At 48.2% G+C, this 27,942-nt stretch overlaps 4 protein-coding genes and 1 long non-coding RNA gene across 11 annotated transcripts; 2 read left to right on the top strand and 3 right to left on the bottom strand.

The window, feature by feature from the left end:
• Window positions 1-23: 23 nt before the first annotated feature.
• Window positions 24-3,593, top strand: LOC120642774 (probable transcription factor KAN2). Of its 4 annotated transcripts, none has more exons than XM_039919356.1 (8): window positions 24-274; window positions 778-1,371; window positions 1,458-1,686; window positions 1,822-1,898; window positions 2,560-2,602; window positions 2,797-2,851; window positions 2,957-3,026; window positions 3,168-3,593. In XM_039919356.1, exons 1-8 carry the CDS (start codon window positions 257-259, stop codon window positions 3,417-3,419), a joined length of 1,338 nt encoding a protein of 445 aa, XP_039775290.1. In that variant the 5' UTR covers window positions 24-256; the 3' UTR covers window positions 3,420-3,593. The 4 variants fall into 4 exon arrangements, with proteins under 4 accessions (XP_039775290.1, XP_039775289.1, XP_039775292.1 ...); XM_039919355.1 differs by having other exon boundaries at window positions 32-274; window positions 769-1,371; XM_039919358.1 differs by lacking the exon at window positions 24-274 and adding an exon at window positions 361-645.
• A 478-nt stretch (window positions 3,594-4,071) lies between these two features.
• LOC120642771 lies at window positions 4,072-8,529 on the bottom strand. Of its 4 annotated transcripts, none has more exons than XR_005662736.1 (5): window positions 8,379-8,529; window positions 7,821-7,940; window positions 7,646-7,731; window positions 7,500-7,571; window positions 4,072-6,201 (listed from the first exon to the last, which is right to left on the bottom strand). It is a non-coding gene; the product is annotated as an uncharacterized LOC120642771 (long non-coding RNA). The 4 variants fall into 4 exon arrangements; XR_005662734.1 differs by lacking the exon at window positions 8,379-8,529 and adding an exon at window positions 8,094-8,235 and having other exon boundaries at window positions 7,486-7,571; XR_005662733.1 differs by lacking the exon at window positions 8,379-8,529 and adding an exon at window positions 8,094-8,235.
• Window positions 8,530-9,516: 987 nt separating this feature from the next.
• On the bottom strand, window positions 9,517-13,751 carry LOC120642770. The gene is made up of 6 exons (XM_039919354.1): window positions 12,999-13,751; window positions 11,390-11,495; window positions 11,133-11,301; window positions 10,839-11,026; window positions 10,076-10,212; window positions 9,517-9,867 (listed from the first exon to the last, which is right to left on the bottom strand). The coding sequence occupies exons 1-5, from the start codon at window positions 13,592-13,594 to the stop codon at window positions 10,093-10,095; spliced, it is 1,179 nt and encodes a 392-aa protein (XP_039775288.1). The 5' UTR covers window positions 13,595-13,751; the 3' UTR covers window positions 9,517-9,867; window positions 10,076-10,092.
• Window positions 13,752-14,653: 902 nt separating this feature from the next.
• On the top strand, window positions 14,654-17,709 carry LOC120642769 (cell division protein FtsZ homolog 1, chloroplastic-like). Its single transcript, XM_039919353.1, has 6 exons — window positions 14,654-14,992; window positions 15,475-15,574; window positions 15,827-16,056; window positions 16,408-16,575; window positions 16,651-16,884; window positions 17,115-17,709. The coding sequence occupies exons 1-6, from the start codon at window positions 14,768-14,770 to the stop codon at window positions 17,370-17,372; spliced, it is 1,215 nt and encodes a 404-aa protein (XP_039775287.1). The 5' UTR covers window positions 14,654-14,767; the 3' UTR covers window positions 17,373-17,709.
• A 6,015-nt stretch (window positions 17,710-23,724) lies between these two features.
• Window positions 23,725-26,309, bottom strand: LOC120640379 (cytochrome c oxidase-assembly factor COX23, mitochondrial-like; the record flags this gene model as incomplete). Its single annotated transcript, XM_039916208.1, has 3 exons — window positions 23,725-24,078; window positions 25,816-25,889; window positions 26,048-26,309. Coding segments are annotated over 3 exons (384 nt in total), but the record flags the coding sequence as incomplete, so codon positions are not given.
• Between the last annotated feature and the right edge of the window lie 1,633 nt (window positions 26,310-27,942).

Genomic DNA, 27,942 nt, shown 5'->3' with positions numbered 1-27,942 from the left:
TGTACATGCAACCTTGCTCTTCATATAGTAGGTGGAGATATCTTTGCATCTTATTATTCTTTGTCAGTTGCTAGCTGCTTGGCTTCCATCAGGAGGGCCTTGGCCCCCACAGCGAGGACTCCATATTCCAATTGGGACGAGCCCTTTCTGAATCCATTCCTCATTTCCAATTCTCCTGCAGACTTCAATCCTTCCTCCAGATACAGAGTGAGGGAGATAATTGCCAGGAAGTCTTCAGTGCTGGAAGCTACTGCACATGCGATGCCTTCAAGTTGTAAGTTGCTCTGACCATATCTGCTGATGTACCTGCAGCTATTCCTTCCCCCCTACTTGCTTGCATTGCCGTGTTCTTGCTTCCTCCACCTCCGGCGGCTGCGGCATGCTCGTCGGCAATTGCCGGGATTCGTGTGTTGTGCTCCGGAGGCACTCACCGCCGTCGAATTATTCTCATCACGTTGCTGGACACGCCACCGGGAATCTGGACCGGTGCGGGATCCTATTCGGCCACTAGAACCCAAGCTTCCAATGGATGGAAATGGAACCATTGCATCCGCCCTATTTAAGCATCGCCGCTGCACTAATCCTTCTCCTCTCCTGCTCCAACTGCTGCCTTAATTCGTTGCTAGAAGTAACCTGCTGTTTGAGGTCTCACATGGATAATGCTTAAATAATAAGTTCTCTATTTACAATGAACTGTTGATGTATTCAAGTTCATCGGTCGTGAAATAATTGACGAGTTAGTTGTACTTTACTTTTGCTTTCTGCCAGCTTGTTCAGTTCCAAGCCTTCGTGATCTTGATGATGAACGCCAAGAAGATTAAGCTGCACGACCACCACTACGGATCGCCGCTGTGCAACCCCCAGATGTTCCCGGCCGCCGCCGCTGCCGGGCTCTCCTTCCACCCGGGGCTCGTGAGCTCCTTGCCGCAGCAGCACGGCGGCGCTGTCAGCTGGCTGCACGAGGAGTACAGCCCGACTCCGAGGACTGTCCCAGCGACTCAGGGCAGCTGCGTCGGCGCCGACACCGCCGCGTTCTTCGCCGCCGAGCACCTGCTGGGCATGCCGCGGTTCGACCTCCCTCTCGGGACGACGACGCCGCCGGCGACGATGACAACGGCCAAGACGCCGCCGTTCGTCCGGTCGCCGGAGGCCGAGCAGCTGTACCGGCCAGTCGACCCGATGCTGCTCCGTGACAACTCGGTGAGGACGTACTACGTCAGGCCGCAGCAGCGGGACGCCCCGGAGGCGCCTCCTGCGCTCAAGCTGCCATTGCAGCAGCAGCAGCAAGAGCGAGGGTACGCGCTGTACGGCAACGGCTCCACCGGCAGGCTGCTCGGCAGCGATCCCAAAGCCCACTCCTTTTCACCTCATGTAAGTGACACATGGAATTATGGATAGAATTCTTCTCTTGAATCATGCCACGACCAGGTTCTGATACCGATTCTTCCTTCCTGAAGGTTACGGCCAACACGCTTCTCCCGGCGATGGAAGCGCCGCCGGGCATGCAGAGCCCAACTGAGAACCCGCTGTCCAGGAGTTGCAGTATCGGTGCGCCGGGGACCCACGCCGGGAACGTCGTCGCCGCATCCGGGCACGGCGGCGCGCCGAGCAAGACGCGGATCCGGTGGACGCAGGACCTCCACGAGCGGTTCGTCGACTGCGTGAACCAGCTCGGCGGCGCGGACAGTAAGCGTCCTTGATCTGAAAAATCCTCTACTCCAGACGTTGATTATCGTTGCTGCTTAAATTTTTTTTTGCTGGAAAAGCTATTAGTTTCTCACGGTGTGTAGTCTTCTCTTTGTTGTCATGTGACCCTTGCAGAGGCAACTCCAAAGGGAATTCTGAAGCTGATGAACTCTGGTGGCCTCACAATCTACCACATCAAGAGCCACCTTCAGGTAGATCAATGTTTGCAAATCAAAAGATACTTTTTCTGAACTGATCAACTGTGGAGAGTATCAAATCTTCTATTATCTTATTATTTGGCCAACAAACGGAGCCTCCACGTTCGCTCTCAAGGTCTAAAAATTTCCACGTTAATCGGAGAAAAATAAAAAAATAAAAATTACCCACAACTGTCATTACGATAAAAATTAGCCTAAAATACCCCTGTGCCTAAATAAAAATCACCCACCAATGCCATTATAAAAAAATTAAATATAAAATACCATTTAGCTATGTATCAGTTACAAATATATATTATTAATAAAAACTAAAGCTAACAACAATCAATCAAAATAAAATGAAAATAAGAATAATTATCTGCATAATATTATTAAAGATCAACAAATTAAATTGTTATTATAGGTAGATCATAGTTGAATTGTTTTAATCAACAATAAGACATAATTTACGATAATGAACAGGATAATGTATGGTAAAAAAATAGTATAACATTTAAGTAAAGATACAACAACATACAAATTTTTGAATTTTCAATACTAGCCGCGCAAATGCGCGGGCTATACGCCTAGTTTAAAATATATAATGTTGTTGTTTGACAATTTATAGGATGGTTTAGTTGAATTTATCTAAAATTTTGCTTTTCTTGGATTTCAGAAATACCGCATAGCCAAGTACATGCCGGCATCGACATCCGAAGGTAATCCTGCAAGAATTTAGTACCCATTTGTTCAGTTCTATTATTCTGCGAACGTGTCAACGCCAAGCTTTATTATTATTCCATCATCATCTTGCCATGCCTGACTGACACATGTTGCCATTGTGTGGCCATTCTGTTTACATTCCGTCCTATCGCCGGCTGACACATGTTGTCATCCTGTTGTCGAATTGCAGGGAAACAGGAGAAAAGATCCGCCGGAAATGACGCGCAGAATCTCGACCCCAGCACGTAACTGTCCTCGTCGTCTACCTTTTTTTTTTTTTTGGCGAGGATCCTAATGGCAACCAAGCGCATTAGCATGGACTGATAGCAGGACCCCCTTTTCTGTTGCAGTGGAATGCAGATCACTGAAGCACTACGCGTCCAGCTCGACGTGCAGAGGCGCCTCCACGAGCAGCTCGAGGTGCTCTGTCTATGCGTCAAACACTACAGAGAAAAAGAAACCTTGAATCCTATACATGGATCCTTTCTATATATAAAATAAATCTGTGTGTTGTGTTGATGGCATCAACCTTTTCCTGATATTTCTTTTTTGTGTGCGCAGATCCAGAGGAATCTGCAGCTGAGGATCGAGGCGCAGGGCAAGAAGCTGCAGAAGATGTTCGAGGAGCAGCTTAAGGCGAGCAGGACCGTCATGGAGCCGCCGCCGGAGGAGCACACGGTCCAGGGCGTCGGCGCCGGCGCCTTCGCCGGCGTCGGCGAGCAGGACGACGAGGACGCGTTCGACGACGTGCAGCTGCTGCCCGTGGCCGGCAGCGGATACAGCGATGCCAGGTTCCCGTCGAAGATAAGCTAGCCTCTGCTGTTGCCTCGTGCCAGTTAGTCTGCTTTGTAATCGTAGGATTTATTTGACGGCAAATGTTGGTGTAGTTGTCCATGTATGATACGCGCAGTGTTGGGGAAGGAGTGTCTTTGTCGAGCTGTGAACTTTTCTTTTTTCCTAATAAAAAACAATAAAAGTCTTAGGGGATACATGGGAGGATCCTCGTCCTCCGAGAAGGTAAAACCACGAGTAATTTTCAGTTTGCTTTCAGCTTATTCAAATAAGAAGTTCAAAGGGCGATATGCTACCATGGGCAAATTGCAAAACTCTATGTTGCACAATATAAACCGTTCAATTGAGTAGTGAATTGTCTATATTTTTATTGGACCCAGCAGTGTTGGTCGTACGGCCTACCCTTTTATAGCAACTAGAACATTTATTTTTTTTTTGTCCCTTTTCCTTTTTTGGATGAAACGCACGGCCCATCCTTTTATGTCAACTAGAGCACCTGTTTGTTTGTCCCCTTTCATTTTTTTTTGATGACACGCCAATCACAACTAGACCTATCCTATGGCCAGACTATTTTTGGACTATGGTGATTAGAGAAAGGAAACTGCTTTTCTTTTTAATCATTAGCCCATGTGAACATGTCAGAAAAAAAGTAGGTAGATTAGTCTCTCCGGTCTACCAATTTGCCAGCTTTTGAACGTAAACGCAAATAAATCATACAGCGAGCACACGACACATAAAAATTGCCCAGAACCAAAAAATAATACACATTATAGAATCACAGCAAAAAATAATGCACATTACAGAATCACAGATCTCGTCGTGTGCAAATACAGGAACCTAGTCTACCAAAATTGGGGTTGACAATAAGCTAAATTATGCAATGCCACGCACCCCTGCCCTCAACCCAAATCATCATGAGCGAAATTGAATGTGAAGATTCATGTGACTGCACGAGCATCTCATAGAAGGGTTACTACTTGCATAACAGATGAGCTTCTTTCATGGCCTACAATATAACGAGGAGAAAAGCATCAAATCAGTTAGTATGCAGCACATAATAAAAAGGATACACTAAGAAAAAAAATAATTGGATGAGGTGAATAACTAAGGCAAGATGCACTAGAAGAAAACTAAGGCAACAAAAACTACCTTGGCAAATTATTGTTTTGCTTGTTCATAAACAAAAAAATGTCTAACTAAAAGTATTAATTGCCCAACTGATAACAGTACTTTCCCTAGGTCACACAAAATCACACTATCATTGTCATTATATATCATGAACTCTAGCTTTGGAAAAAAAAAGCAAATAGTTTACATATCTAATTTATAAACCAAATGACAAGTCTCGTCTAAATACACACAAAACAACTTGTGACCCCTCATCCTCCAGCACCAAAAAAGGCGTGGATTTGCTGCATCATTGGCTTCATGCGAGCATGATCTAGCACACGCGCCGATTAGGAGGAAAAATTAGTAGAAAATGGCATATCATCATAGCATACAAAATTGCTAAATTAGAAACAAAATACTGTTATTGCCCAGAACCCAAAGTAAACAAAATCAGAGCAAGAGGCCTAGTCCCATAACTCTTTATGAAATGTTCTGTTGAAATTGCCTAGTCAAGTACATTGTTCTGCTTATTCATTACAATATAATTGCCTAACCTATAGCCATATTATTGCATACTCAATTCTCTTGTTTTGTAAAAATTCACACCACATATAATTGCTTATTCTTGTCTGTTACTGCCCAACAAAGGATGATATTATTGTCTAATGTGGTACCAAAAGATTCAAGAGAAGTGCTATGTTGCTAAGGATGGGTATGACTTAAGGACTGTTGACAAGAAACCGAAGGAGAGGGTCCAAGCAACTAATCAAGAAGCATGTTGTTACTGTATACACTCAGAATCTATTCTCTAGTAGTCTAGTTCGTTGGATGGAAGTAGGAAGTAAGGGTAGCAACTTTTCAGCCCAAAGAAACCCTAACAAGAACATTAGGCAGGTGGAGAACTAGCTTGTATATCCTAATAATCAACAGAGGCACTCCAAAAATAAAAGGTCATCAGAAATTGGTAAGCAAAATGCATTGTTTTGCTTATTCGTACCCAAAATTTTGATAGTACTAACAACGATTTTAACAGTTATTTGTCTAAGAATGATGCTTTGACTAACTGAGAACAGAACTTTGCTAGACCAAGAATAGCATTTTGCCCAAAATGGGAAAAAGACTTTTGCCTAGCTAGAAGTAACATCATTAACTAACAGAAAATACTGTTATTGCCAAATGAAAACCATGTTATTGCCTAGTGAAAATCATGTTATTGCCTAATAAAAAATTACACTATTGCCTGGTGAAAAACATATGACACAAGCTGCATATACGAAATCGAAAAAATGTTTAGCTAGTATGCTTAGCAGAAACTGTACTTAACATCAACATGCTTGACTTAGTGTACTTGCACAAGTTAAAATTTATTCAATAAGCAAAATGGAGAACCCTAAAAGTGCAAGGAAATGCTCCTCGCCGTTGGCAGCCTCGTTCTCCGGCGACCTCCTCCAATGCGTGTAGAACAGGGGCATTCCACACTCGTTGGGCACGACATTGAGGCTGATGCCGCCGCCGCCCTCCTCTTCCTCCCTCGCCGCAGCCCAGGGCTGGGCGTGGTAGCCGCATCCCCGTGGGCTGCTGCAGCTGGAGCAGCATGCTGCCGGGCTCCTCCCCGCAGGCGGGAGCCTCCTCGAGCATGGCGAGCGTGGTGCCCTGCTTAGCCACCTCAGCTAGTAGTTATATCAACTATTTACTGAGGGCAGCCATAAAAATTAATTACAAAATACTCAAATAAAAATGCTTAATGAAATATATTGTTATGCCTAGATAGAACTACATTATTGCTTATTGGGAACCAATATTTTTGCCTCTCTAGGACAATTTTTTGGGGAATCAACATTACTGCCTAATTCCTCCAATTGCCTATTATTGCCTACATAGGACAATATTATTACCTAATTCCTCCTATACTATTGCCTAATTTAGAGCCAAGTTATTGCCTAACTAAAAATGGAACGAAAAGATATTCATTGCTGTTCAATTTTTTCTAAACAAAAGTCAAGCTGCACCTACATAGAATACTAGACTAGTAAAATTACTGGACAGGTCAAATGAGATGAATAAAAAGCACATGAGCTAAAATTCATTATGCTGAATAAACTAAACAAATATTCAATTCACGGCCAAAAGCAAGCAAGCCATGACAAAAAAATGTAACCAGCGGTTGTATCACAATAGCATGAAAATGACATCTAAAACATTGTAGATTCTCAGATGGGTTTCATAAAAAAAAATATATGCTAAAGGTAGTAGTAACTATGTGATTATCCATAGGCAAAAATATCCTAAAAATCGAGCGACTAGCTCTGTTTTCAATCCAGTGTAGTAGCAGTCAAAGTTCCTGCGGTTCGAACCCCCCTGTCCCTACTATCCGTGGCTAAGACTAAAATGGAGAAAACTGATGCGCATGTTGGGACCAGCTCCTAATCTTTGTTGTCTATTCTCTACTGTATTTTACAACCAAAACACAGTGATAGGGCTTTAGACTGCGCTGGATAAACTGGATCACGCAAGCCCCAAGACTAACGCAAAGAAGAAGCATCAAGAATATGAGACTTACTGATCTCATTGTTCTCTCAAACTCAGATACCAATGCAAGCATGCTCAAAGGGAAAGAATATGAGAAAATAGAAATAGATGTGTAGAACTTATACACTGATGGAAAATTATGTCAATCAGGGGCATACAATCTGATATACCAAATAAAAATAGTCATAATTTGCATAGATAGGATAACACTACAGCATAAGCATATGTACAGCTAAATAGTTCATTAAAAAATGAGTGAACAGCCTTGTTTCGTCAGTGTTCATAATTTAGGATTGTGTATATCTTATCTTAGCAAGAGATTATAGTCATTTCTCAAGATATTGCAACATTTAATAGTAATGCAAATATGCCGCAGAGACAACTTTTGGTGAAGTCACAGATCACTTGCCACTAAGAAAAGTGCAGAATAAATAAAAAGCACATATACATTGGATTGCTTACTTCCGTCACATCCTCTTGTTCGTGTAGCAGTTGTTCTTCGATGATGATACCGTCTCTACCTTTTCAGTATCCCTAGACACATGTGAGGAAATATTAGAATATCAACATAAATTTGCTGAGCCAGCTCACAAACTCCGAGCTCATACTCTGTTGTTCATCTTATAGTATCTGCTAAGAGTGCTACCGCAGTGGATGATGGGAACAAGGCAACAGGCTTGACCAGGGGGATAGGCTGCAATGACCACGGAATGAAAAAGCTGTCAACAAAAATCATGCGTGAGAGAGAGGGGGGAGAGGGTAGAATTTTCATGCGACTCTCACATGGAAGCAGCTGGGCACCCATAGAATCTCCATGCGAGCCTTACAAAAATCATGCTGGAAGCGAGACTCGCCTACAATCGTGGGCCTCTTCCTCCTCCTTCCTCGATTAGGCTTCGCCCTCTACCAAAAACCAAGAGAATAGAACCAAATCAAATCGATTTCCCAGCGCAAAAACTAGATCACCATGGAGAAAAAATACCCAAAAAATCTGTTCGCCATGAGAACAACGGAAGAACATCAACAAATCCATGGAAATAATGAGCAATGATTCACCTCTGTGCGTGCTCCTCGCCTCTCCAACTTCGATCTATGCATTCCACCGCATGAAATCGTCAGATTTTGGGCGACGCAGACGAATCACATGAAATGGGAAGTAGAGTGGAGAGAGAGAGAGGCTAACCCTAGAGTTTGCGTTCGGCTGGTGTCCTCCAGCTCCAGCGCTACAGTATTTTCCTCTCACATCGCTCCAGCTCCAGCCTACAGCCACCAGGCACTGTTCGCCATGAGAACAACGGAAGAACATCAACAAATCCATGGAAATAATGAGCAATGATTCACCTCTGTGCGTGCTCCTCGCCTCTCCAACTTCGATCTATGCATTCCACCGCATGAAATCGTCAGATTTTGGGCGACGCAGACGAATCACATGAAATGGGAAGTAGAGTGGAGAGAGAGAGGCTAACCCTAGAGTTTGCGTTCGGCTGGTGTCCTCCAGCTCCAGCGCTACAGTATTTTCCTCTCACATCGCTCCAGCTCCAGCCTACAGCCACCAGGCAGGTAACAGTGTTTTTCTCTCACAGCACTCCAGCTCCAGCCTGCCGAATGCAGTGAAAATGAAACACGGAAGGAGTGAGGACCAGAGGAGCAGTGGAAAATAAAGCGCCACGCTGGTTGGTTCTAAACGGTGCCGAAGGAGGTGCGCGCTCGGATTGACGATGGACGACAGATTGAGCCGGCCGTATCGGGCAACCAAATTACGGCTGGCTGTAACAAAGTCATTATCTTTTTTATTTCAGTTTAGATTTTTTTTTCTATGCTGTCATGTGCCTAAATATGACATGTCCACATTTGATGATATTTCCCATCGGCTTAGACTTTTATGTGCATACTGAGGTTGCTGCATACCCAATATAGCTCAGTAGCAACTTGAGGCACACAAAACGTAACACAAAACTATAAAACAAGATACAGCGGATCCAGCCTATATATATAAAATCATACCAAATTACGTTCGATCGGTGGCCCATCACGCTGAATGTCACGGCAGCAAGTACATACCGGCCCGGGAACATTGGCCTAACTGCGAGCAGATGGGCTCGTTTGGTGCAGTCCTTCAGAGCGACGGTGGTGGCGTAGGCTGAGCGAGTGAAAGTGAAACCACCAGATGGCGACCGGGTGCCCACAGGCGTGCCGCATGTGACAGGAGCAGTTGCCGGCTTTGCCGCTGGGCGACTGAATTCTCTGTCAACTTGGGTTTGGGTACAGAGGCACAGAGCTCTTGAAAAATGTTGGCAACGAAGCATCGAATAACCGTTACCTTTTTTACTTTGACATTTGCCATCCACCCACCAGGCCGAAGTCAAGCAGGAAAACTCTTGGACGCACAACCTTTTCTAAAAGCTAAAAAGAAGACAAAGAAATCTTATGCTACTTTTGGAAGAAGTGACCTCTGTAAACCACTTGGACTGGTGGGCAATTAACTCAGATTGCCCTCACTGCCTCAATATGGAAAACAACAGTACAAGAAAAGCTTATGGGATTTTAAGAGTTCAACCTGGCACTCAATCGAAAGCTTAACTTTACATAGTCAGCTTGACATTTTTGACATTTAGGAACTAACACTACGAATTCAGTAAAGGTTACACCAGACACCACAGCGGTGGCCTGAATGAATAACAAACTACAGGCTACCACAATAATCTGATCTTTGCCTGACAATTCATAATCCATAACATTGAAGAAATACATAAGCTATGCTGTCCATTCTGTCAAGAACACCATATGGTAATGTTAGGCCTATGATATCTGCCACACTGCAATCCTAGATCTGCACGCAAGCGAAGAAAATTACTAAATTAGAATAAAACAAAACACAACCTTATCAAATTATGATTACAATACTGCAATTCAGATAATGATGTAAAAAAACTCCAAAGGTTTAGTGCAATCATAAAGATATTATAGGGAACATGACATCATCATCCAGTCTGTACTCAATGTGGTGAAAGAAAGAGGAGTTACTGTGAAAAACTGACCAGTTAATGAGGATTTGCTATGTCTTCTTGATGAAGTGGTGACCAAGCATTTCTGATAATCCTGACATAGGAATGCTCTCGCAGCCAAATAGCTCTTGAAGTTTTGAATCACATAATATTGATCCATTGATGACATCCTGTGCAAAAAATAAAATGGAGCTATTAATGTTCGTGGTGGATTAAGTATACATTTCACTGTTCACAGCATCTCGTACACTTGATAATCCCAAGACTAAGGGAAATAATATTAGGAAACGTACATGCAAGTAAAAAAACACACTACAGTCAAGGCATTTGTTTCCTCGCCTAGTATTTCACAACTGCTGATACAAATTGATGCATAACCTCAATCTAAGATTCCAGGATATCTGAACCAATGCAGATATTGCAGATAAATAAATATCGACACAATGTCAGAATGGTGGTCTCCTGCCAAGCAGGACGCTCCTAGTTCTCCAGAGAACCTATATGGACAACCCTCATATTTCCCCCCAGAAATACACAGTAGTGATGTAGCATAACCAAATACCCAGTCAGTACAGATATGGGGGTATACAATTCAAGTTTGTAGCACAAATACAAAGGTACTGAATGTACCAGGTTATTCTTCAGCTTTCCCTGTTAGGCTGCTTTTGAACACATGCATTCAATGTATCTCTAAAAAAATGGACAGTGAATGTATTTCGAGAATTGTTGGTTTGTAGCAAAAACAAGAAGTTGGTATGGTTACTCTGCAAACAAAAAAGGTAGAACAGAACCATACCTCGAGTTGGTTTGCCTTTATGTAATCCCAGAGGTATTTCAGAGCATCTTCTTGAGGAAATGTTCCATCAACTCCAATAAACTTTGCTAGTGCATCAGAAATAACCACAGAGGGTTGATTAATGAGTGGTCCAGGTTGAGGAGTCTCGGTGGGAGCCTTCATTCTTTTCGTGTTGTGAATTTGATCTTCTGCAATGCCATGATAAAGTACTTGAGAAAATTTCCATGGATCAAACTTTCACAGATGCAAACATAGATTAGCATATGTTTGACCAAAACAAATAGAAGCTTGTACTTGGGTCAAGTGGGGTTATGTGCTTAGCCAACAATTTGTTCATCTTAAACATGTCGGTGGTGTCAGTTCCAAAAACCACACGAAGTTCATCATTGCAAATGATCTTTCTTTTGTCATCAGGATCTTGAAGATTATTCTGCCTGATATATGCCCACAGCTGCTTCACAATCTGAATGAAATTTTCTAGAGTCATCATTCGAATAGTACCTGAAAAAAGCGCAGAGCACATTTCTATCATCATTAAATATAGGGATTACCTGAGTTCTTGACATAGCAGTCTCGCCAACAATGGTCTGAAGTTCAGGTGAAATTGCACAAACTTTATTTAAACCACCAGGTCCACCTCTTTTCCGCTTAGAAGCACTAGGAGAAATTGCACATAAATCAACAATCAGTGTGTTTCATAAAAAGGTAAAGCATCAAGGTACTATAGCAAGGTACAAATCAGGTTACATGATAGATTGAAGTTTCTAAAAACTGGAATGTAATCCTGACCAGAAAAATGAAAAAAAATCTGTATAAATATTGGTCCTTGGGTACAAGAGCCCAAGAGTTTGGTCAACATATTGTCCAAGCAAAATAGAATAAATTTTGGGACCAGCTTCCATATCAGTACTGTGTGACATGGCTCTAGGGTACAAGCTAACCAACACCCCTCAAAGAAGAAACAAGACATACATGCAAAAAGGTGCATGCAAGCACATTAAGTTAGACAGGAAAATGAATTCTTACAAACAAATCAAAAGAAACAAGTGCTGAGGATCAATAAGGCCGGCAGTTGCCAACAGTACAAATAAAAACTGAGATGATGGCTTATTGGTACAATATTAAAATACACCCATGTATATCTATACCTAATTCTAAAGCAAGTAAGATTTCCACCTAAATTTTTTGGTTTGGTCCCTCCTGTGTCATTGACATATGGACCTTAGTCCATCCCGTATGCAAGTCGGACCAGCCCTCTGTCCACAACTTGATCACGTAGATCCTTACAAATTAACGCACAAGCAACTATATGTATCCGATATTATACCAACTTTATCCGTAGCAACACACGGGCATAATTGTCTAGTATACTTAAAGTTAGTAAGTTAGAGGGTACAGTTTTTCATGCGAGAGGGGGGATTTGTAAATGTGTGCAACTGACATGAGCAGTCTACAGGGACCATTTCAAGTAAAATGAGAAATCGGAAGACAAGACTCTAACAGACAAGCAAAATAGTTAGTTATATTAAATTGTTCTCAGGAACCGGGAAGTGGTGATATAAATCCAAATAAATTCATGAAACACAGCGCATCTACCTTACTTGGTAGTTTGTATGTTTTGGTAAACTACTAATCTGCATGCCCTTTTAACCTGAAACGTTCCATAAACTGACCTTTTCTGTTTGCAGAAAACTTTTCGAAGCACAAAATGCATAATACAAATAAAAGCAGTCAACACAACCACGCCTGGATTCCTATCTGTTTGACCAATACTGTTAACAGAAATTGGCAACAAAACAACAACAGAACAGTTACTAGATAACTATCTACAGTCAATAAGGCAGGAAATGCCATCCTAAGCAACCCGTACTAAACACTACAGTACGTAAAAACCACTTGCATAAAGTGAAACCTGACAAATCAGCTAAGAAGGTTTGAACTAAACCCTAACCCTAACTTTGCCAGAATAAAGCCAATTCATGATTCCGAGCAGACATCATCTGTATGGACATTGAATCATCAATATTAGCAAAGCTAATCAAATGAATCGAACAACTAGAAGTCAACACAAAGTAGATTTCACCGCCAATTGATAGAGATACTATAGCCAACTCAATCTGGGGAACGGAAACCCTAATTTGACGAATCACGACAGCTCACCTTTCCTTGTTGTCGCTGGCGACCTGCGCTGCCGCGGCGGGGAGAGCAGTGCCCCCGACTGCAGGGGCCGGCTGTTGGAAGGAGACGGTCCCACCCGTGGCGGCCCCGCCCAGGCCGGTGGTGTAGCGGAAGGCAAGCGGCGGCGGGGGGTAGAAGGCCATGGCTGGTACGGCCGGCGGTGAGGACACCGCAGGGATTGTGGCGGGGAGCTGAGGCATGGCCTGGAAGATGAGCTGCGGCTGGAGCGCCGCGAGCTGCTGGTGCTGCTGCGGCTGTGTCCGAATCTGCTGGGCAAGAGGCGGGGCCTGCGCCTGCTGCAGGACCTGAGCGTCGGGCTGCGGCACGGAGGCCGCGGTGGGAATAGCCTGCGGCGGAGGAAGGGCCGCCTGGGATTTGGACTGCGGCTGCGGCTGGAGGCTCGGACCAAAGAAGAGGTCCATCTGGTCGCGGATGAACTGCGCCTTGTGGGAGAGGTCCGTGCCGAGCTTGGCCTCCGCCTGCTGCAGCACGGCGGCGAGCGAGGCCTCCCCGGGCCCGCCGGCGGAGCCGCGGAGGACGGACTCGACGCAGCTGGCGATCTCCTGGTCGGACACCATGGCGGGAGCGTGGGAAAAACTCAAATCTCGCCAAAACCCCGCCTCCCTCCCGCGATTCCCCCCTCTCTCTCCTCCGCCCCTCTCTGTGTCTCTGGCGCTTGGTCTCTCTCTCCCTTTGGCCTTTGTCTCTCTTTCTCTCTCCTCGCCCGCTCGCCCTCTCCCTTTCTCTCTCCTCGCCCGCTCGCCCTCTCCCTTTCTCTCTCCTGGCCCTCGGTCTAGCCTCTCTGCCGATTTGTTTAACTAGGGCACATTTCGTCGGGAGGGGAGGAAAAGATGGGGAAAAGGACAGGCCGCTAAGCGCACCACCAATCCGCTTACGCAGCCGCTGATGGGGAGGGCTAGGTGCGGACGGGCCCACGTGTCATGAGCGTGGGTGGAGCGGGGCTCCGTGTCGAGACGGGGAGGATGCGAGACGAGTCGGTGCGGAATGACGAGAGTGCCCACGGTTTTGGATGCGGTTGTTGAGTGCGTAGGGGGCGCGGTTTCAGCGCTGCCAGTGGACCCGGCCCAGGAAGCCTTGGCAGTTGCTAAGAAGAGCGACCGTGGGCTAGGCTGAGACGGGCCGCGCGAAAAGGCTGGAGTTGGCCCGCGGCGTTCAGGGGAATCATGCTTAAGTAAACCGTGTCAACTGTAAAATATGGCTGAGAAAAATAAAACTGTAAAATATGGCTTCACAAAAGAATAACTTCGTAAGTGTTTGATAATCTGCTTCAGGTTTCAACTTGGCTATGCATGCATTGGAATACTTCATATACTTCAACACTTCAACAGGCGTGTTTCTAAACAGCTTTTACAATGTGTTTTTTATTAGCAGCATTTTGTAGCATTTGATGCTATTGCATATTTTGTTTGAAAGACACATTACAGCATAATTTGAAATGTGTACTACTAAGAAAATAAATACCTGGAACAAGAGAACCCCAAACATTCCCCATATCACTAAAAACAAATCATACAAAATCCAAAATGCATCGTTTTATAACATAACATACTGAATTTCACAACAAAAGTAATCCCAGAAGAACAAAGATAATAATAACTAAACTAAACCCTCCGAATTCTCAAAACCCTAGACCCGAGCAGATCTCATCCCCGCTTCCCTCGCCCACCTCCGAGGCTCGGACCTCCCCGCCCCAGCATTTCGCCACCAACGAAGGGGAGCGCTCTGTGGCCATGGCCTCGTCGGCTGCTGCCTCCTCTGCTTCCGCGCTCCTCCGCCTTCAGGGCCCGGCCCACCTGCGCGCACCGCCACGAAGCCGGTGGCGGGACCACAGGCGGCCCCGCCGCACGACCGCCCGGTGCTCGTTCGCGCCGGTGGAGACGGCGAGGATAAAGGTGGTGGGCGTCGGAGGCGGCGGCAACAACGCCGTCAACCGCATGATCGGCAGCGGCCTCCAGGTAGCGGCGCGCTCCCCGACCCGTCTCAGTCCGGAATTGGGCATGCTTTCTCTGCCGTTGATAACAACGACTAGATCTATTTGGTGGAAATTTGGAACAATATATACCTTCTTGCATAGTTGCATTCTTCCTCTCCATCCATTTCCGTGACACTGTTCGTGAAATTTTCTGTGAGTAATGCTTGACAATCTGATGCGAACTCTAGAACATCGTTTTCGTTCTCAAAAAATAAGTTGGTAGTTTGACGGGCGGCCTTACTTATTTCCTCCCCATCCAATTTCATGTCTGCCACCACCCATAGGACAGTGCTTTAGTTTAGTGTAAGAGGATTTGCTTAGTCATCTGTTGTTTATGATATGCTTATCTGTAACTAGTGGAACATCTATGCAATGTTGAGGTTTATTATTTATGTTTAACGGTGATAATCACTCTATTTTCATTGGTGTCTCTTCAATTCTGATAACTGGACTATATGATTTCAGGGTATTGAATTTTATGCTATAAACACGGATTCCCAGGCTCTTATTACTTCACAAGCGCAATATCCTCTGCAAATTGGAGAGCAGTTGACTCGTGGACTAGGTAATATTATATGTCCCTCCCTTATTTATGCTTTACATGTGTAAAAGAAAGTTTTCATGCAAATGTGGCACCTCTTCAATTTGTATCATGTAAAAACATACACCAATAACGTAAATAATGCTTGGAATTCTAATCATCTGTATGAATGCACCGTAGTAGCTTGTTACAGATGTATTGTGTAAATACTTAGATTTCTACTGAAAATGCTGTGGAGATTAGCTAGATTCACTAAATATGATAGCTCATGCACAGGTACTGGTGGAAATCCAAATTTGGGAGAGCAAGCTGCTGAGGAATCAAGAGAAGCCATAGCCACTGCCCTGAAGGATTCAGATCTTGTCTTTATAACAGCTGGAATGGGAGGGGGTACTGGATCTGGTGCTGCTCCAGTTGTTGCCCAGATATCAAAGGAAGCTGGTTATCTTACGGTCGGTGTTGTCACCTATCCATTCAGCTTTGAAGGCCGTAAGCGCTCTCTACAGGCAAGGCTGAGGTTCCCTATCCTGAATTTGAATTATTTGAAGTAGTAATAATGATAATTTACAGCATTTCTTGCTGTTCACTGGAGGTCAGATATAGCATTACCTGTAGTTCGTCTCATCAATTTTAGGTCCTGCCTTTATATATGATCATTTGCCGACCATATATAGACTGGATGCCCAAAAGTAATTGCAAGTATCTGGGTGGCTCGTGCAGTGTTAATTCATTTAGCTGTTTGACTTCTGAACTTCTATGAACAATTTTTTCGCCAATCAACCACAGTTTCCATTTTCTAATACCTGTTTTCTTTTCTTTGGTTATTTGACGTCATGACTTGTGTATAACCATTTCAGGCACTAGAAGCACTAGTGAAGCTAGAAAAGAGTGTAGACACACTTATTGTGATTCCAAATGATAAGTTGTTAGATGTTGCTGATGAAAACATGCCCTTGCAAGATGCGTTCCTTCTTGCAGATGATGTCCTTCGTCAGGGTGTGCAAGGAATATCAGACATCATCACGGTGGGTGGTTTCGTCCCCCGTGATGCACTAAATTAGTTACAAATTGTGATCATAACTTATGAGAAAACTTTGCAGATACCCGGACTAGTAAATGTTGATTTTGCCGATGTGAAAGCTGTCATGAAAAACTCTGGAACTGCCATGCTTGGTGTTGGTGTTTCTTCGAGCAAAAATCGGGCCCAAGAAGCTGCTGAGCAGGCAACACTTGCTCCCTTGATTGGATCATCCATCGAGGCAGCTACTGGCGTCGTGTACAACATCACTGGCGGGAAGGACATCACTTTGCAAGAAGTGAACAAAGTATCACAGGTGCGTCTAGATTTCCTTTGAAGTGCTTCTGTGATTCTTTAATTTTCTTTTTCAATAATTCTGGGAAATGAAGAAATGTTGGGTATCCTCAAGTAGAGTAGATGGATCAGATATGTGAATGTTTAGGTCAGTGATGATGTAGTTTCACTGAGAGCAAGCCTTGTAGGTGTACGAAGTATTAAATTAGCAAACATGCATCCTAAAAATAATCACTCATTTACCTTTTGCAGATTGTGACAAGCCTCGCCGATCCTTCAGCGAACATAATTTTTGGTGCTGTTGTTGACGACCGCTACACTGGTGAGATACACGTGACGATCATCGCAACAGGTTTTCCACAATCTTTCCAGAAATCCCTTCTGGCTGATCCAAAGGGAGCACGGATGGTGGAAGCCAAAGAGAAAGCATCTATTCTTGCCCATAAAGCAGCAGCTGCTGCTGTTCAACCAGCGCCCGCCTCCGCTTGGTCCCGAAGACTCTTCTCCTGAGCACAGTCCGTTAGGCAAGCTTCCTTGCAGAGCTGTGACTTGTAGGGCATTAGAGGGTTGGCACTGGCATGCCATGGCAGTCCCGAAGGCGTCTTTTAGCTATCTGGAGGCTTGGTTTAGTGTTGGATAGTGGTAGGTTCAATTTCAATGTATGTATCGTTTGTTTTTAATTTTGAGGTTCAGCACAGCGAGGTGGAGTGAAGAATTCAGCGTTGAACTAGTTTTGCAGATCTTGAGTACTTGTACCTTGTGTTGGATGTATTAACTTTCTCGATTGCTTATAAGGAGCCTTCGGGACATTGTTCCAAAAAAGGAAAACAGGGGCCTTTGGAACAAAGTTTTTTTCTTAGAACGACAGGCAAACAGCCCTGCGCCCCTGCCTCATTTTATAAAACGAAGCAACATCTGATGCAGGGTTATGAGGTTCTTAAGATCATCAGGCATGCACTCGCCACTGCGCTATGACAACCAACGGTATGCTGTATGCTAGCCTAGCATGGCGAGACTAAAATCTATTATAGTTTTTAACCAGCAGTAGACCCTTGATTTGGAACAAAGTTTTTGCTTGCTAACATGTCATGGAATTATTCATGCTTAAAATCTAGAAAAGCACGAGTCCTGACAGAGAAGGCAGTGCCTGATCGACAAAATCAAACTTCATTTTTGTTTACCCCAAGAGATAATGACAACATTCGCTGCTGTAGTGTGCGCATGGGATTTCGTGGCGGACGCCGAGCATTCAGCCGAGCGTCGCGCCGCCGCCGTGTACCGGTGTACGCCAGACACTCCAGGGTGCGAGGCTCACGCTCGCGGTCGCAGCGCGGAGAGCAGGAGGCCCGTCAGGCCATCGAGGTCGCCGCGCCTAACCAACCCCCTCGTGGTCCGCCGGGATCGAGACCACTCCGCGTCGTGCGGCGCCACGAGCCACCGGAGCTCAGCCTCAGCGCAGCACTTCGTCGCCGCCGGGGAGAGGCGGTCCGTCGAGCGCTCAGGGAAGGAGGACATCGCTGCGGCCTGCGGCCTGCCAATTCCCGCGTCGATCGTTGCCGTGCAGAACCGATCCGACGGCAACGGGAGACCGAGGGGGTGGACGGTACCCCTTGCCCCTGGCTTCCGGTCAATTACGCGGACGCGGCCGCGCCGGCGAGACGCTCTGGCTGCGCCGCCGCCGTCCGCGGCGTCGACCTGCTCCGTGGATGGAGAGGAAGCACCGAGCTTGTTCCTCGGCAGACAGTGTTCCGTCATCCGGTTTCGCCACGGATTTCTGGAGTTCAGTGTGACGGAGGTGGCCGGAGGCTGCGCGTTCCGGCTAGCATACTATGGCGTACGTCGTCCTAGCGACGTGAGGTACCCTCAAGATCCACACGCGCGCCACCTCGCCGCGCGCCGCCGCGACGGCGTCCACAGCGTCGATACGACGAAGACACCTCATCCATGTCAAGCTGGAACTCGTCGCGAACTATTCTTGGCCGGGAAACAGGGCGGCGGAGACCTGGACGGCGGGGGCATGGTGGCCCGGTTACCGACGCGCCGACCCGGGGTGGACGGTACTTCATCTACCGTCCGGGGTGGACGGTATTTCAATTACCGTCCACCCCCTGAGCATCTCCCAAACGATCGGACATGGGCGGTCGTGATCGACTCGGATCGGGGAGTGAGGCCCTCTCCGTCCCTCCGCTTTCCTCGCGCACCAACCTGCTGTGCCTGCCGCCGTCCCCTTCGATGAAGCACTGCCAGAGTGCCAGCGACATCCGCCGCAAGCATCACGCCGGCACCGGAAGCCGCGCGGCACCGCCGGTGACTTCGTTCGCTTCAACGCCGTGCGCAGGCCGGTGGCGCCAGGCGCGGCCGTCCCCTCGCGCGCGCCGCCGAGCAGTACCTTCCTCCCATGCCTCGTCCTGAACGTGCGCCTTCCACACGGCGGCCCTCGAATGACGTTGAGGAAGCACGGCGTGGTGATCCGGCGACGACGCACCATACACGGACGATTAGCCGAGATCACGGGGAAAGTTTCTGAGAAACCCGGCTCCCCCTCATTTCAAATGCATCGTTGTTCATCTGAGTTGTGCGCCCGCGTTCTCTCCTCCATGAACAGAGGATAAGGACTGGCGATGCAGCTCGTGACAGAAAAAAAAAATCCTGAAAGACAAAGAGCATCAGACACTGATAGCTTCAATAGCGGTGAGGACTGGATGAGCTGCAGAGATAGAAACTGCTCTAATAAAACGATGGCTAGTTTCACAGGCAGGTTGGCCGACGGCGACTGTGGTGCCCCCCAGACACGGCAAGGACGGCCCGACGCAGCTACGGCAGTGAGCAGGTCTCCGCCGTCTGCGGCGGCGCGCTGCCGTGCAGAGGACTCGTGGCTGCTCCGTCAAGCACCCCGTTCTGTGCACGCGCTCCATCGCTCGAGCCTATCACCGGCGGCTCGAGCCTATCACGCGCTGGACGGATGGGATGGACCCAGGGGTGGACGGTATTTGAAACACCGTCCACCCCAGGGTCGGTATCGTCCGCTCCCGGGGCCGCCTTCCGCCGCTCGCTGCAGCGCTGCCGCATCTCGGCCGTCCACCTCGCCTCCTAGAGAGAGTCCTCCGCCGCTGCTACAGCATGCGAGCGTCCACTATGGTCTCCGGCTCTCCCTTGGCTCTGCTGTGCTGCCTGTCTGCGCGCGCCGCAGCACACCTGATGCCCACGCCCCACGCGGCGTTCGCGCTCAGTGCCGTCGTGGGGTCGTCGTCGTCATCGTCCTCCGAGGCAGATGGAGGCTCGTTGTTCGCTCGGTGAGGGCTGGATGAGTTGCAGATATAGAAACTGCTCTGTCTGATAAAACGGTGGGTGGTTTCACAGGCAGGTTGGCCGACGGCGACTGTGGTGCCCCCCGGACACGGCAAGGACGGCCCGACGCAGCTACGGCAGCGAGCAGGGCTCCGCCGGCGCGCCGCCGTGTAGAGAACTCGTGGCTGCTCCGTCGAGCACCCCGTTCTGCTGCATCGCTTGAGCCTGTCACCGGCGCCACGCGTGGTCGTCTCGTCGCTGGGATGTCAAGGGAAGGGGAAAGGGCGCAGATAGGAGGCGATTTCTGAATTATCCTAACCGCACAGTCCATATTGGACGGACGGGATGAACCCAGGGGTGGACGGTATTTGAAACACCGTCCACCCCAGGGAGGCAGGGACGGTATCGTCCGCTCCCGGGGTCGCCATCCGCTGCTCGCCGGAGCGCTGCCGCGTCTCGGCCGTCCTAGAGAGAGTCCTCCGCCGCTGCTACATCATGCGTGCGTCCACCATGTTCTCCGGCTCCCCCTTGGCTCTCGCGGCAGACATGATGCCTACGCCCCAGGGTGTTCGCGCTGATCAGTGCCGTCGTGGAGTCGTCGTCGTCCTGACGTCCTCCGCGGCAGGTGGAGGGTTCCGATTCGGAGCGACCATGGTCTCCGTGCACTCGTACAGGCAGCGTCGGAGACGGACTTGAGCTTGCTTCCGCTATGTGTTGCCTTGCCTTGGATTGGATACGATTTGATCATGCGCGCCCATGGCCGCCGATGATCGAGGATTCGAGGCTTGTTGTTCGCGTCCACGGATGCTGCTGCTGACATTTGTTCGTGATTGGCTCTCCGGGGAACGGAAGAGGAGACCTTCCATCTTCGCTCTCCAAGGCACAGCACTGCCACGCTCCCTTCCGTTAACCTGGCTAGCTCCCCTCGCAGACTGGCCTCGCCGCGCCGTCCTCTCTCGCGCGCGTGCCGATCGACCCCAGAGGTGCATGTGTCGACAAGACAGATGCAAGAATGTTGACGAGGGAAGGATGCATTGCAGTTGCAGCAGACGAAGATTGAAATTGGTCGGCAAATAAAAGCGATGGTTAATGCCGCGGGCAGGCCAGGCGACGGCTAGCATACTATGGCGTACGTCGTCCTAGCGACGTGAGGTACCCCTTCTCGAAGCCCTCGCGTGCGCATCAGAAAGCCGGCCGCATGCCTTGGGCTTCGGAGCACGGCCGCGACGCGGTGTTCTCCATGCCGCTTGCTGCCGGGCCGTGCCGCCGCCCTCTCAAGATCCACCGCGCCGCGCGCCGCAGCGACGGCGTCCACGGCGTCGATACGACGAAGGCACCTCGTCCCTGGCAAGCTGGAACTCTTCGCGAACTATTTTGGGGCACGGAAACCGGGCGGCGGAGACCTGGACGGCGGGGCATGGCGACGGTGTTGCCAACGGCGCCGACCCGGGGGTGGACGGTACTTCATCTACCGTCCGGGGGTGGACGGTAGATGAAGTACCGTCCACCCCCTGAGCCTCTCCCAAACGTTGGATCGGACGTGGGCGGTCGTGATCAACTCGGATCGGGGAGTAAGGCCCTCTCCGTCCCTCCGCTTTCCTCGCGCAGGGACGCACGCACGCAGTCCGCGCCGACCTGCTGTGCCTGTCGCCGCCCCCTTCGACGAAGCGCCGCCAGAGTGCCAGCGACATTGGCCCCAAGCATCACGCCGGCACCGGCAGCCGCGCGGCGCCGCCGGTGACTTCGTTCGCTTCAACGCCGTGCGCAGACCGGTGGCGCCAGGCGCGGCCGTCCCCTCGCCCGCGCCGCCGAGCACGCCGTGCCTCGTCCTGAACGTGCGTCTTCCACACGGCGCTCGAATGACGTCGAGGAAGCACGCCGTGGTGATCCTTCGGCGGCGCACCATACACCCCTTGGCCTTGCTGTGTGTCGCGGCCGTCCGCCCACCTGGCCGCCGCCGTCGACAGCAACCACGCCTCCCTGGCCTCCAGTGCGAGGTCCTCGTGCCTGACGCTCGTCGTCTGTGCTTGCCGGATAACGCGTGGCCTTTTTGCTCCTGCCGCCGCTGATCAGAGTACCTACCACCCGTGTTCGCGTCGGCGTGGAGACGCAGACGCCCCCTACGTCATGATCCTCTACGGCTACAGTAAGATGATGGTCACCACCCGGACGCTAATCGGCGTCGGCGTCCCAGCCAACAACGCGACTCCGGCGCACGTTGCGGAGCAGACTCGCTCGGCCGCTACGCGGTGTTCTCCGTGGCGCTTGATGCCGTGCCGTGGCGCTTGATGCCGTGCCGTGCCGCCGCCTCTCAAGACCCACCGCAGGCCGCCGCGCACCTCATCCATGGCAAGCTGGAACTCGTCGCGAACTATTCTGGGGCTGGGAAACAGGGCGGCGGAGAGCTGGACGGCAGGGCATGGCGCCGGTGTTGCCAACGGCGCCGACCCGGGGGTGGACGGTACTTCATATGCCGTCCGGGGTGGACGGTAAATGAAATACCTCATGAGCCTCTCCCGAACGTTGGATCAGACCTGAGCCTCAGATCGGGTAGTAAGGCCCTCTCCGTCCCTCCACTTTCCTCGCGCGCGCACGCAGTCAGCGCCGACCTGCTGCCTGCCGTCGTCCCCTTCGACGAAGCGCTGCCAGAGTGCCAGCGACATCCACAGCCGCAAGCATCGCGCCGGCACCGGAAGCTGCGCGGCGCCGCCGGTGACTTCGTGGGCTTCCACGCCGTGCGCAGGCCGGTGGCGGTAGGCGCGGCCGTCCCCTCGCGCGCGCCGCCGAGCAGTACCTTCCTCCCATGCCTCGTCCTGAACGTGCGCCTTCCACACGGCGCTCCAATGACGTCGAGGAAGCACGTCGTGGTGATCCGGCGGCGGCGCACCATACACGGACGATTAGCGCCACCAGCAAGCGGCTGCGTTCGCCTCGGCATCCGCGCGCCGGCGTCCACCGGGTACAGTAGTGTTGAATGCCCTTTGATGCCAATGGGAGCCGGCGCCAGCATATGCGGGGAACAAGATTTTGCCAATCGTGGCACCGGTGGGCTCCGCGGAGGGCGCTCGCTCTTGACTTCTTGCACGGACGACGAGAGCGCGCTCACGGCAGCCCGTCGTGACGAGAGACCTAGGGGGTGGACGGTGCTTCATTTACCATCCACCCCGGACGGTATTCCAACTAGCAACCAACCAATCTGCAGCACTACGGGAAAAGCGGTGGCGAAGTACAGGATCGCAGGGCCAGACGTGAGTTTTTCCTCAGTATCTCGGAGTTTGATCTGTGAAAATGCTAAATTGGATCGAACAGTGCTTGACAATGTTGCGAAAAAAATATTTTCAGACCTATTCATGTTATCCAACGGGGTCAGAATCATCGTTGCCTCGCAATCGGGATCAATAGCACGTACTGTCTGATTGGCCACCTAGACTAGAAAAGTCCTTTTGACATTGAACCCAGTGATGGGTTCTGTAAATTGTAACTGGGCAAACGCAACACCTGACCTGCTCATGCTCCAGGAAAGGTGAACTTCACTTCCACAGGGCACGGCAGGTCGAACAGGTGGAGCAAGAACGCAAGATAATACTTTGGAGTAAAAGCGTTCTGGAAATACATTTTTTATTCAACAAATCCTCGTGTCGTGACACCTGATGAACCTCAAAAAACATCCTTGCTCATCTGATTCGCTCGACTAAGCCATTGAGCTAATGAGCTGTTCTCAGACCTTACATCTCCCTCAACCTACAGACTGGTCTCCTATTTCCTGCCTTGCACAAGTTACAAAGGATCATCACGAAACCAAAGGAGCTGTGATTTCACTGGCATCAGGAAACAACTTATTGCACATCACCAGCAAATTGCCCAGGGGGTACGCCATTGTTCACCCGAAGAGTGATCGGCCTTTATTCCGTTCGAGCCGAGCCTCTCTCTGCAAAATATTGAAACAAAAAAGGGCATGATAAGATACTCAAAGTGTGATATAAATGGAAAGAAGAATGTGGCAACCGATTGTATATACAGAGTGCTAGTTAGTATGTGAAACAGTACCAACAGATACTCTTGTTTAAATCAAGTTTTCGATATGAATCGCATAATTTGAGTTTTTACTTTTTAGTACTTGAATATAGAAATAGCAATTTCAGTTTGTTAACAGAAAACTGAAAGACCGGCTCACTGGGCATGCATAATTCTATTATGTTAGTGTGGACAATTAGCGTCTGTTTCATTTTACTAGAGTTTGAGTGCCACTTTGTTTATGTAATATCCCTACTGTAAGAACTTGGACTTGCTTCTCCTCTCTTAAATGACATAGCAGTGCTCCCGCAGGTTCTTCAAAAAAAAAAAAAGTGTGGACAATTACTACATTCAAGTCTTATCAGATTTGCTAGAGTGCATGAGCCGGACATAGCAATTTCAGTTTGTTAACAGAAAACAGAAATACGGCTCGCTGGGCATGCATAATTCTATTGTGTTAGTGTGGACAATTGCGACATTTAAGTCTTATCAGATTTGCTAGAGTGCATGAGCCGGACATAATATGAGTTCATTTGTGACCTTATCCGAACCTATACACTGATTATAGTTAAAACATATAACTTTCTGTGTAGATTTCAAGACACAACATTTACTGCTTTTAACATCAGAAAAGGATAGCTCATCCAAAAAAAAAGGGGAAAGGGAGAAAGAAACAATGCGGCTTGGGAAGGTGAATAAGTACTATGGGAGGTACAGAAGACAGGCCCCCCCAAAAATGGTAGTAGTAAAGGGATGTCATCATTTGGCCATATAAAATTGTAAGTAAATGACCATTTGATGATTTAGATTTAGTATTAAGGCCATTGCAGTCAAGAATTAAACTTTGGAGCAGATCTTAGTGGTGGGTTTTATAGCTAAAAGTTACAAAACTCTAGTCCTTTACTTATGTGCATGCAAATGTAAGCTAGTATCCAAGGATAAGAGGAATGAAGCAACACTCATATCATTAGAATCTCTGCAGTCAGGATACTGGATGGATATGGGGTGAAGCTATATGCGATGAGGCAACAAGTGAACCAACGGAAAAACAAGGCAAAAATCACCAAAATGGATGAACCTAGATATGTTGGTGCGAGCAATATAAAACTCAATTAAGCTCGTCAATCAAATGCACCACACAGAGAGTTTTGATCTCAACTTAGGACAGTTGGGATTGCGACGCTACATCTCTATGCCCAGTACCGTCGAAAGTTACTACCTTACTGCTGATCCTTGAATATCTAAAGAGGAAAGCATGCATTGTACAGCAGCAAGATTTTCTGAAAAATCAATTCCCCCTATTGTAGTACAGATTGCTACTGTACGGATCTGTGTGGAAATCATATGCAGTAAACGTAGTAGACCAATATGACATGGTTAAAACGCTAGTGTGAGTCTATGTAGTAATCATGGGATCACCCTTCGCTGAGATCCTTTCGGATGCACCAAATGATCTTAAAGCTTTTAACAGAGGAATTTGAGAAGGGTGTGTGTGGGGTGGCCGGGTGGGGGGTGCGGGGGACATCCTAAACTTGTTCGATTGAAGCATCTTGGGAAACCAACAGAAAGTGAGACTGTGTGAAACAACTGATTCCATCTATCGTGTATCACCACTGAGTTTGCAGAGGAATTGGGAAGACAAAAGGCAAACCTCTTTCTTCTTGCACTCCTTGTAATCGTCGAACTGCTGCTGGCACTTGCTCTTGTCCTGGTTGGCCTCCAAACCTTAAGAAACAACGATAGCATCAGCGAGTGACCATACAGCATGTCACTGCAAAGAAAGAGTTCCCTAGTGAACGCGCAAGTGCGAAGGGATCGGGGAGAGAAGGAGACAGCGGCGCCAGATTGGGGATTACGGCGGTTGGATAAAGTTGGGCGCATACACTTGAGGGAGGCGGTGTACTGGGGGAAGCAGGCGGAGTCCGCGATCCTGGCGGCGCTGGGGTAGGGCGGCTGCGGCGGCGACGTCCCCGGGGACGCGCGGTGGTGGGTGGGCGACGCCGAGGCTGCCTGTGCCGTCGCCATGGTGCCGCGTCGTCGTCGTCTTCCTCTCCTCTTTTGGGCTTTGTTAGAGTTTGGACTAGAGAGCCCTTCTTCTCGTTTCTCCTTTTCTTTCTCTTTTTTTGTGGATAGGCTTGGAGCAGGTCACAATGGGCCGTGTATGTGCGTATTTCTATTGGTGGGCCGTTGTTTTTCTATTGTGGGTCAACAACTCTCTCTCTCACACACACAGAATGCTGTGACATGGGCCAAAAGGCGCTATCCTCTTGCATCCAATCCAATCCATCCAATCCACTAATTGACGGATCAAAACTTTGCTACGGCCACCCCTTGAATTTCGCGTCTTTTTTATTTTTGTATTTTTTTAAAAAAATTTACAGAAATATATTTTTGGTTTTAGATTTTACAGTTCTATACCCCTACCTCCCGGCAGGAGAGCGGGTGCCGGGAGCGGCAGGGGGCCTACCGCCCCGCAGAGAGGCGGTAGAGACCTATATATAAATAAAAATAAATTTATTTTGCGCAGATGTCCTTGGAGTGAGCCTGCCGCCCCCTGCCGGGCGACAGGCCCCCTGCCGCCCCACCAGTTGGCGGCAGGGGGGCGGCAGGCTCCCTCCCCAAATATAAAACTCCGCCCCTTCCCTCTGCGACCTCATTTTCTGCCCACGAGATCCAGAGAGGGGAGAGGGAGAGAGGAGGGGTGAGGGAGGTAAAAAAAACTGGCGAAGCCCTACAGGATTTTGGATCCGAACCGCAGGTAACCAATATTTCTCAACTTTGTCATTCCAGATTTTTTTATATGTTTAATTTTATTATTAGTATTTTTTTATTATTGTAAGCACTTAGGGTTCGGATTAGTGGTTATAATTGAAGGCATAGTATATTTGTAGATATTAGATTAATTAAAATGAAGTCTTTGTATGGCTAGATATGTCGAGCAAAGTGGCATTTCAAGTTCATTACGGTGACTTCTATAGAATTACTCATGATTTCTATGGAGTAAATCTATCAGCATTGGAAAGAAGACAGTGCAGTCTAGATAAACCCCTAGATAGGAGTTTTGAGTCCATATGGAAATGTCTTCACAGGATGTTCAATGTGAATCCAAAGACTCATTTGCTTACGGTTCATACCTTGACTTCCTGGGAAGCTAATGGGGATTTCTGGGAGTTGACGCATATAAGTAGTACGGAAGAATGGCAATATTACATGCACGCAGCTCTTGAAAGTGGGTGGCCTCTCGCAATGGTAATTCAGATTCATCAGAAGACCGGTGATTTAGGTGAAGGGTCAACACACACAACATCGGACTGCAATGAAGAGATGGAAGAGGATAAAGAAGAAGAGAACATGCAAGCTCCAGAACCAGAACCAGAACCACAAGGTTTAGCAGATGAAGGCGAGCGGATACCTGGAATTGTGGAGGACATGGAAAAAGAAGATCAGGATGCACAAATAATAGAGCAATGTGGGGACTCATCAGACGATGAGGACGATGAGCGATTCCCAGTGTTAGGTGAATGACGTAAAGAGGGTTTTGGTAATCCAGTGGTACAAGATATTAGATGTCTGGAATTTGAATACAGAGTGAATGAGGTCATACAAGGGGCAAAGTATCGTACCATTGAGGATGTGAAGGATGCTGTGAAGCTCTGGGCTGTATCTCTGAGGAAGGAATTCAGAGTACTGAAGTCTAGCAGCAAAGAATACGAGGTGAGGTGTGCAGATAGAGACTGTACATGGCGAGTGCATGCATACAAGGGAAAGTTCAAGACAC

This window comes from Panicum virgatum, chromosome 7K (genome assembly GCF_016808335.1).
Source record: "Panicum virgatum strain AP13 chromosome 7K, P.virgatum_v5, whole genome shotgun sequence".
NCBI classification, from domain to species: Eukaryota; Viridiplantae; Streptophyta; class Magnoliopsida; order Poales; family Poaceae; genus Panicum; species Panicum virgatum.
The sequence above is the reverse complement of the archived record's forward strand: the minus strand, read 5'-3'. Positions and strand labels throughout refer to the sequence as shown.

Coding starts and splice junctions, on each gene's coding strand:
- LOC120642769 (XM_039919353.1), top strand. CDS start 14,768: ATGGCCTCGTCGGCTGCTGCCTCCTCTGCTTCCGCGCTCCTCCGCCTT. Junction 15,575..15,826: donor GCAGTTGACTCGTGGACTAG/GTAATATTATAT, acceptor GCTCATGCACAG/GTACTGGTGGAAATCCAAAT. Junction 16,885..17,114: donor AAGTGAACAAAGTATCACAG/GTGCGTCTAGAT, acceptor TACCTTTTGCAG/ATTGTGACAAGCCTCGCCGA.
- LOC120642770 (XM_039919354.1), bottom strand. CDS start 13,594: ATGGTGTCCGACCAGGAGATCGCCAGCTGCGTCGAGTCCGTCCTCCGC. Junction 11,302..11,389: donor CTGCTATGTCAAGAACTCAG/GTAATCCCTATA, acceptor AATTTCATTCAG/ATTGTGAAGCAGCTGTGGGC. Junction 11,027..11,132: donor CATAACCCCACTTGACCCAA/GTACAAGCTTCT, acceptor ATGGCATTGCAG/AAGATCAAATTCACAACACG.
- LOC120642774 (XM_039919355.1), top strand. Junction 1,899..2,559: donor ACATCAAGAGCCACCTTCAG/GTAGATCAATGT, acceptor CTTGGATTTCAG/AAATACCGCATAGCCAAGTA. Junction 2,852..2,956: donor CAGAATCTCGACCCCAGCAC/GTAACTGTCCTC, acceptor TTTCTGTTGCAG/TGGAATGCAGATCACTGAAG.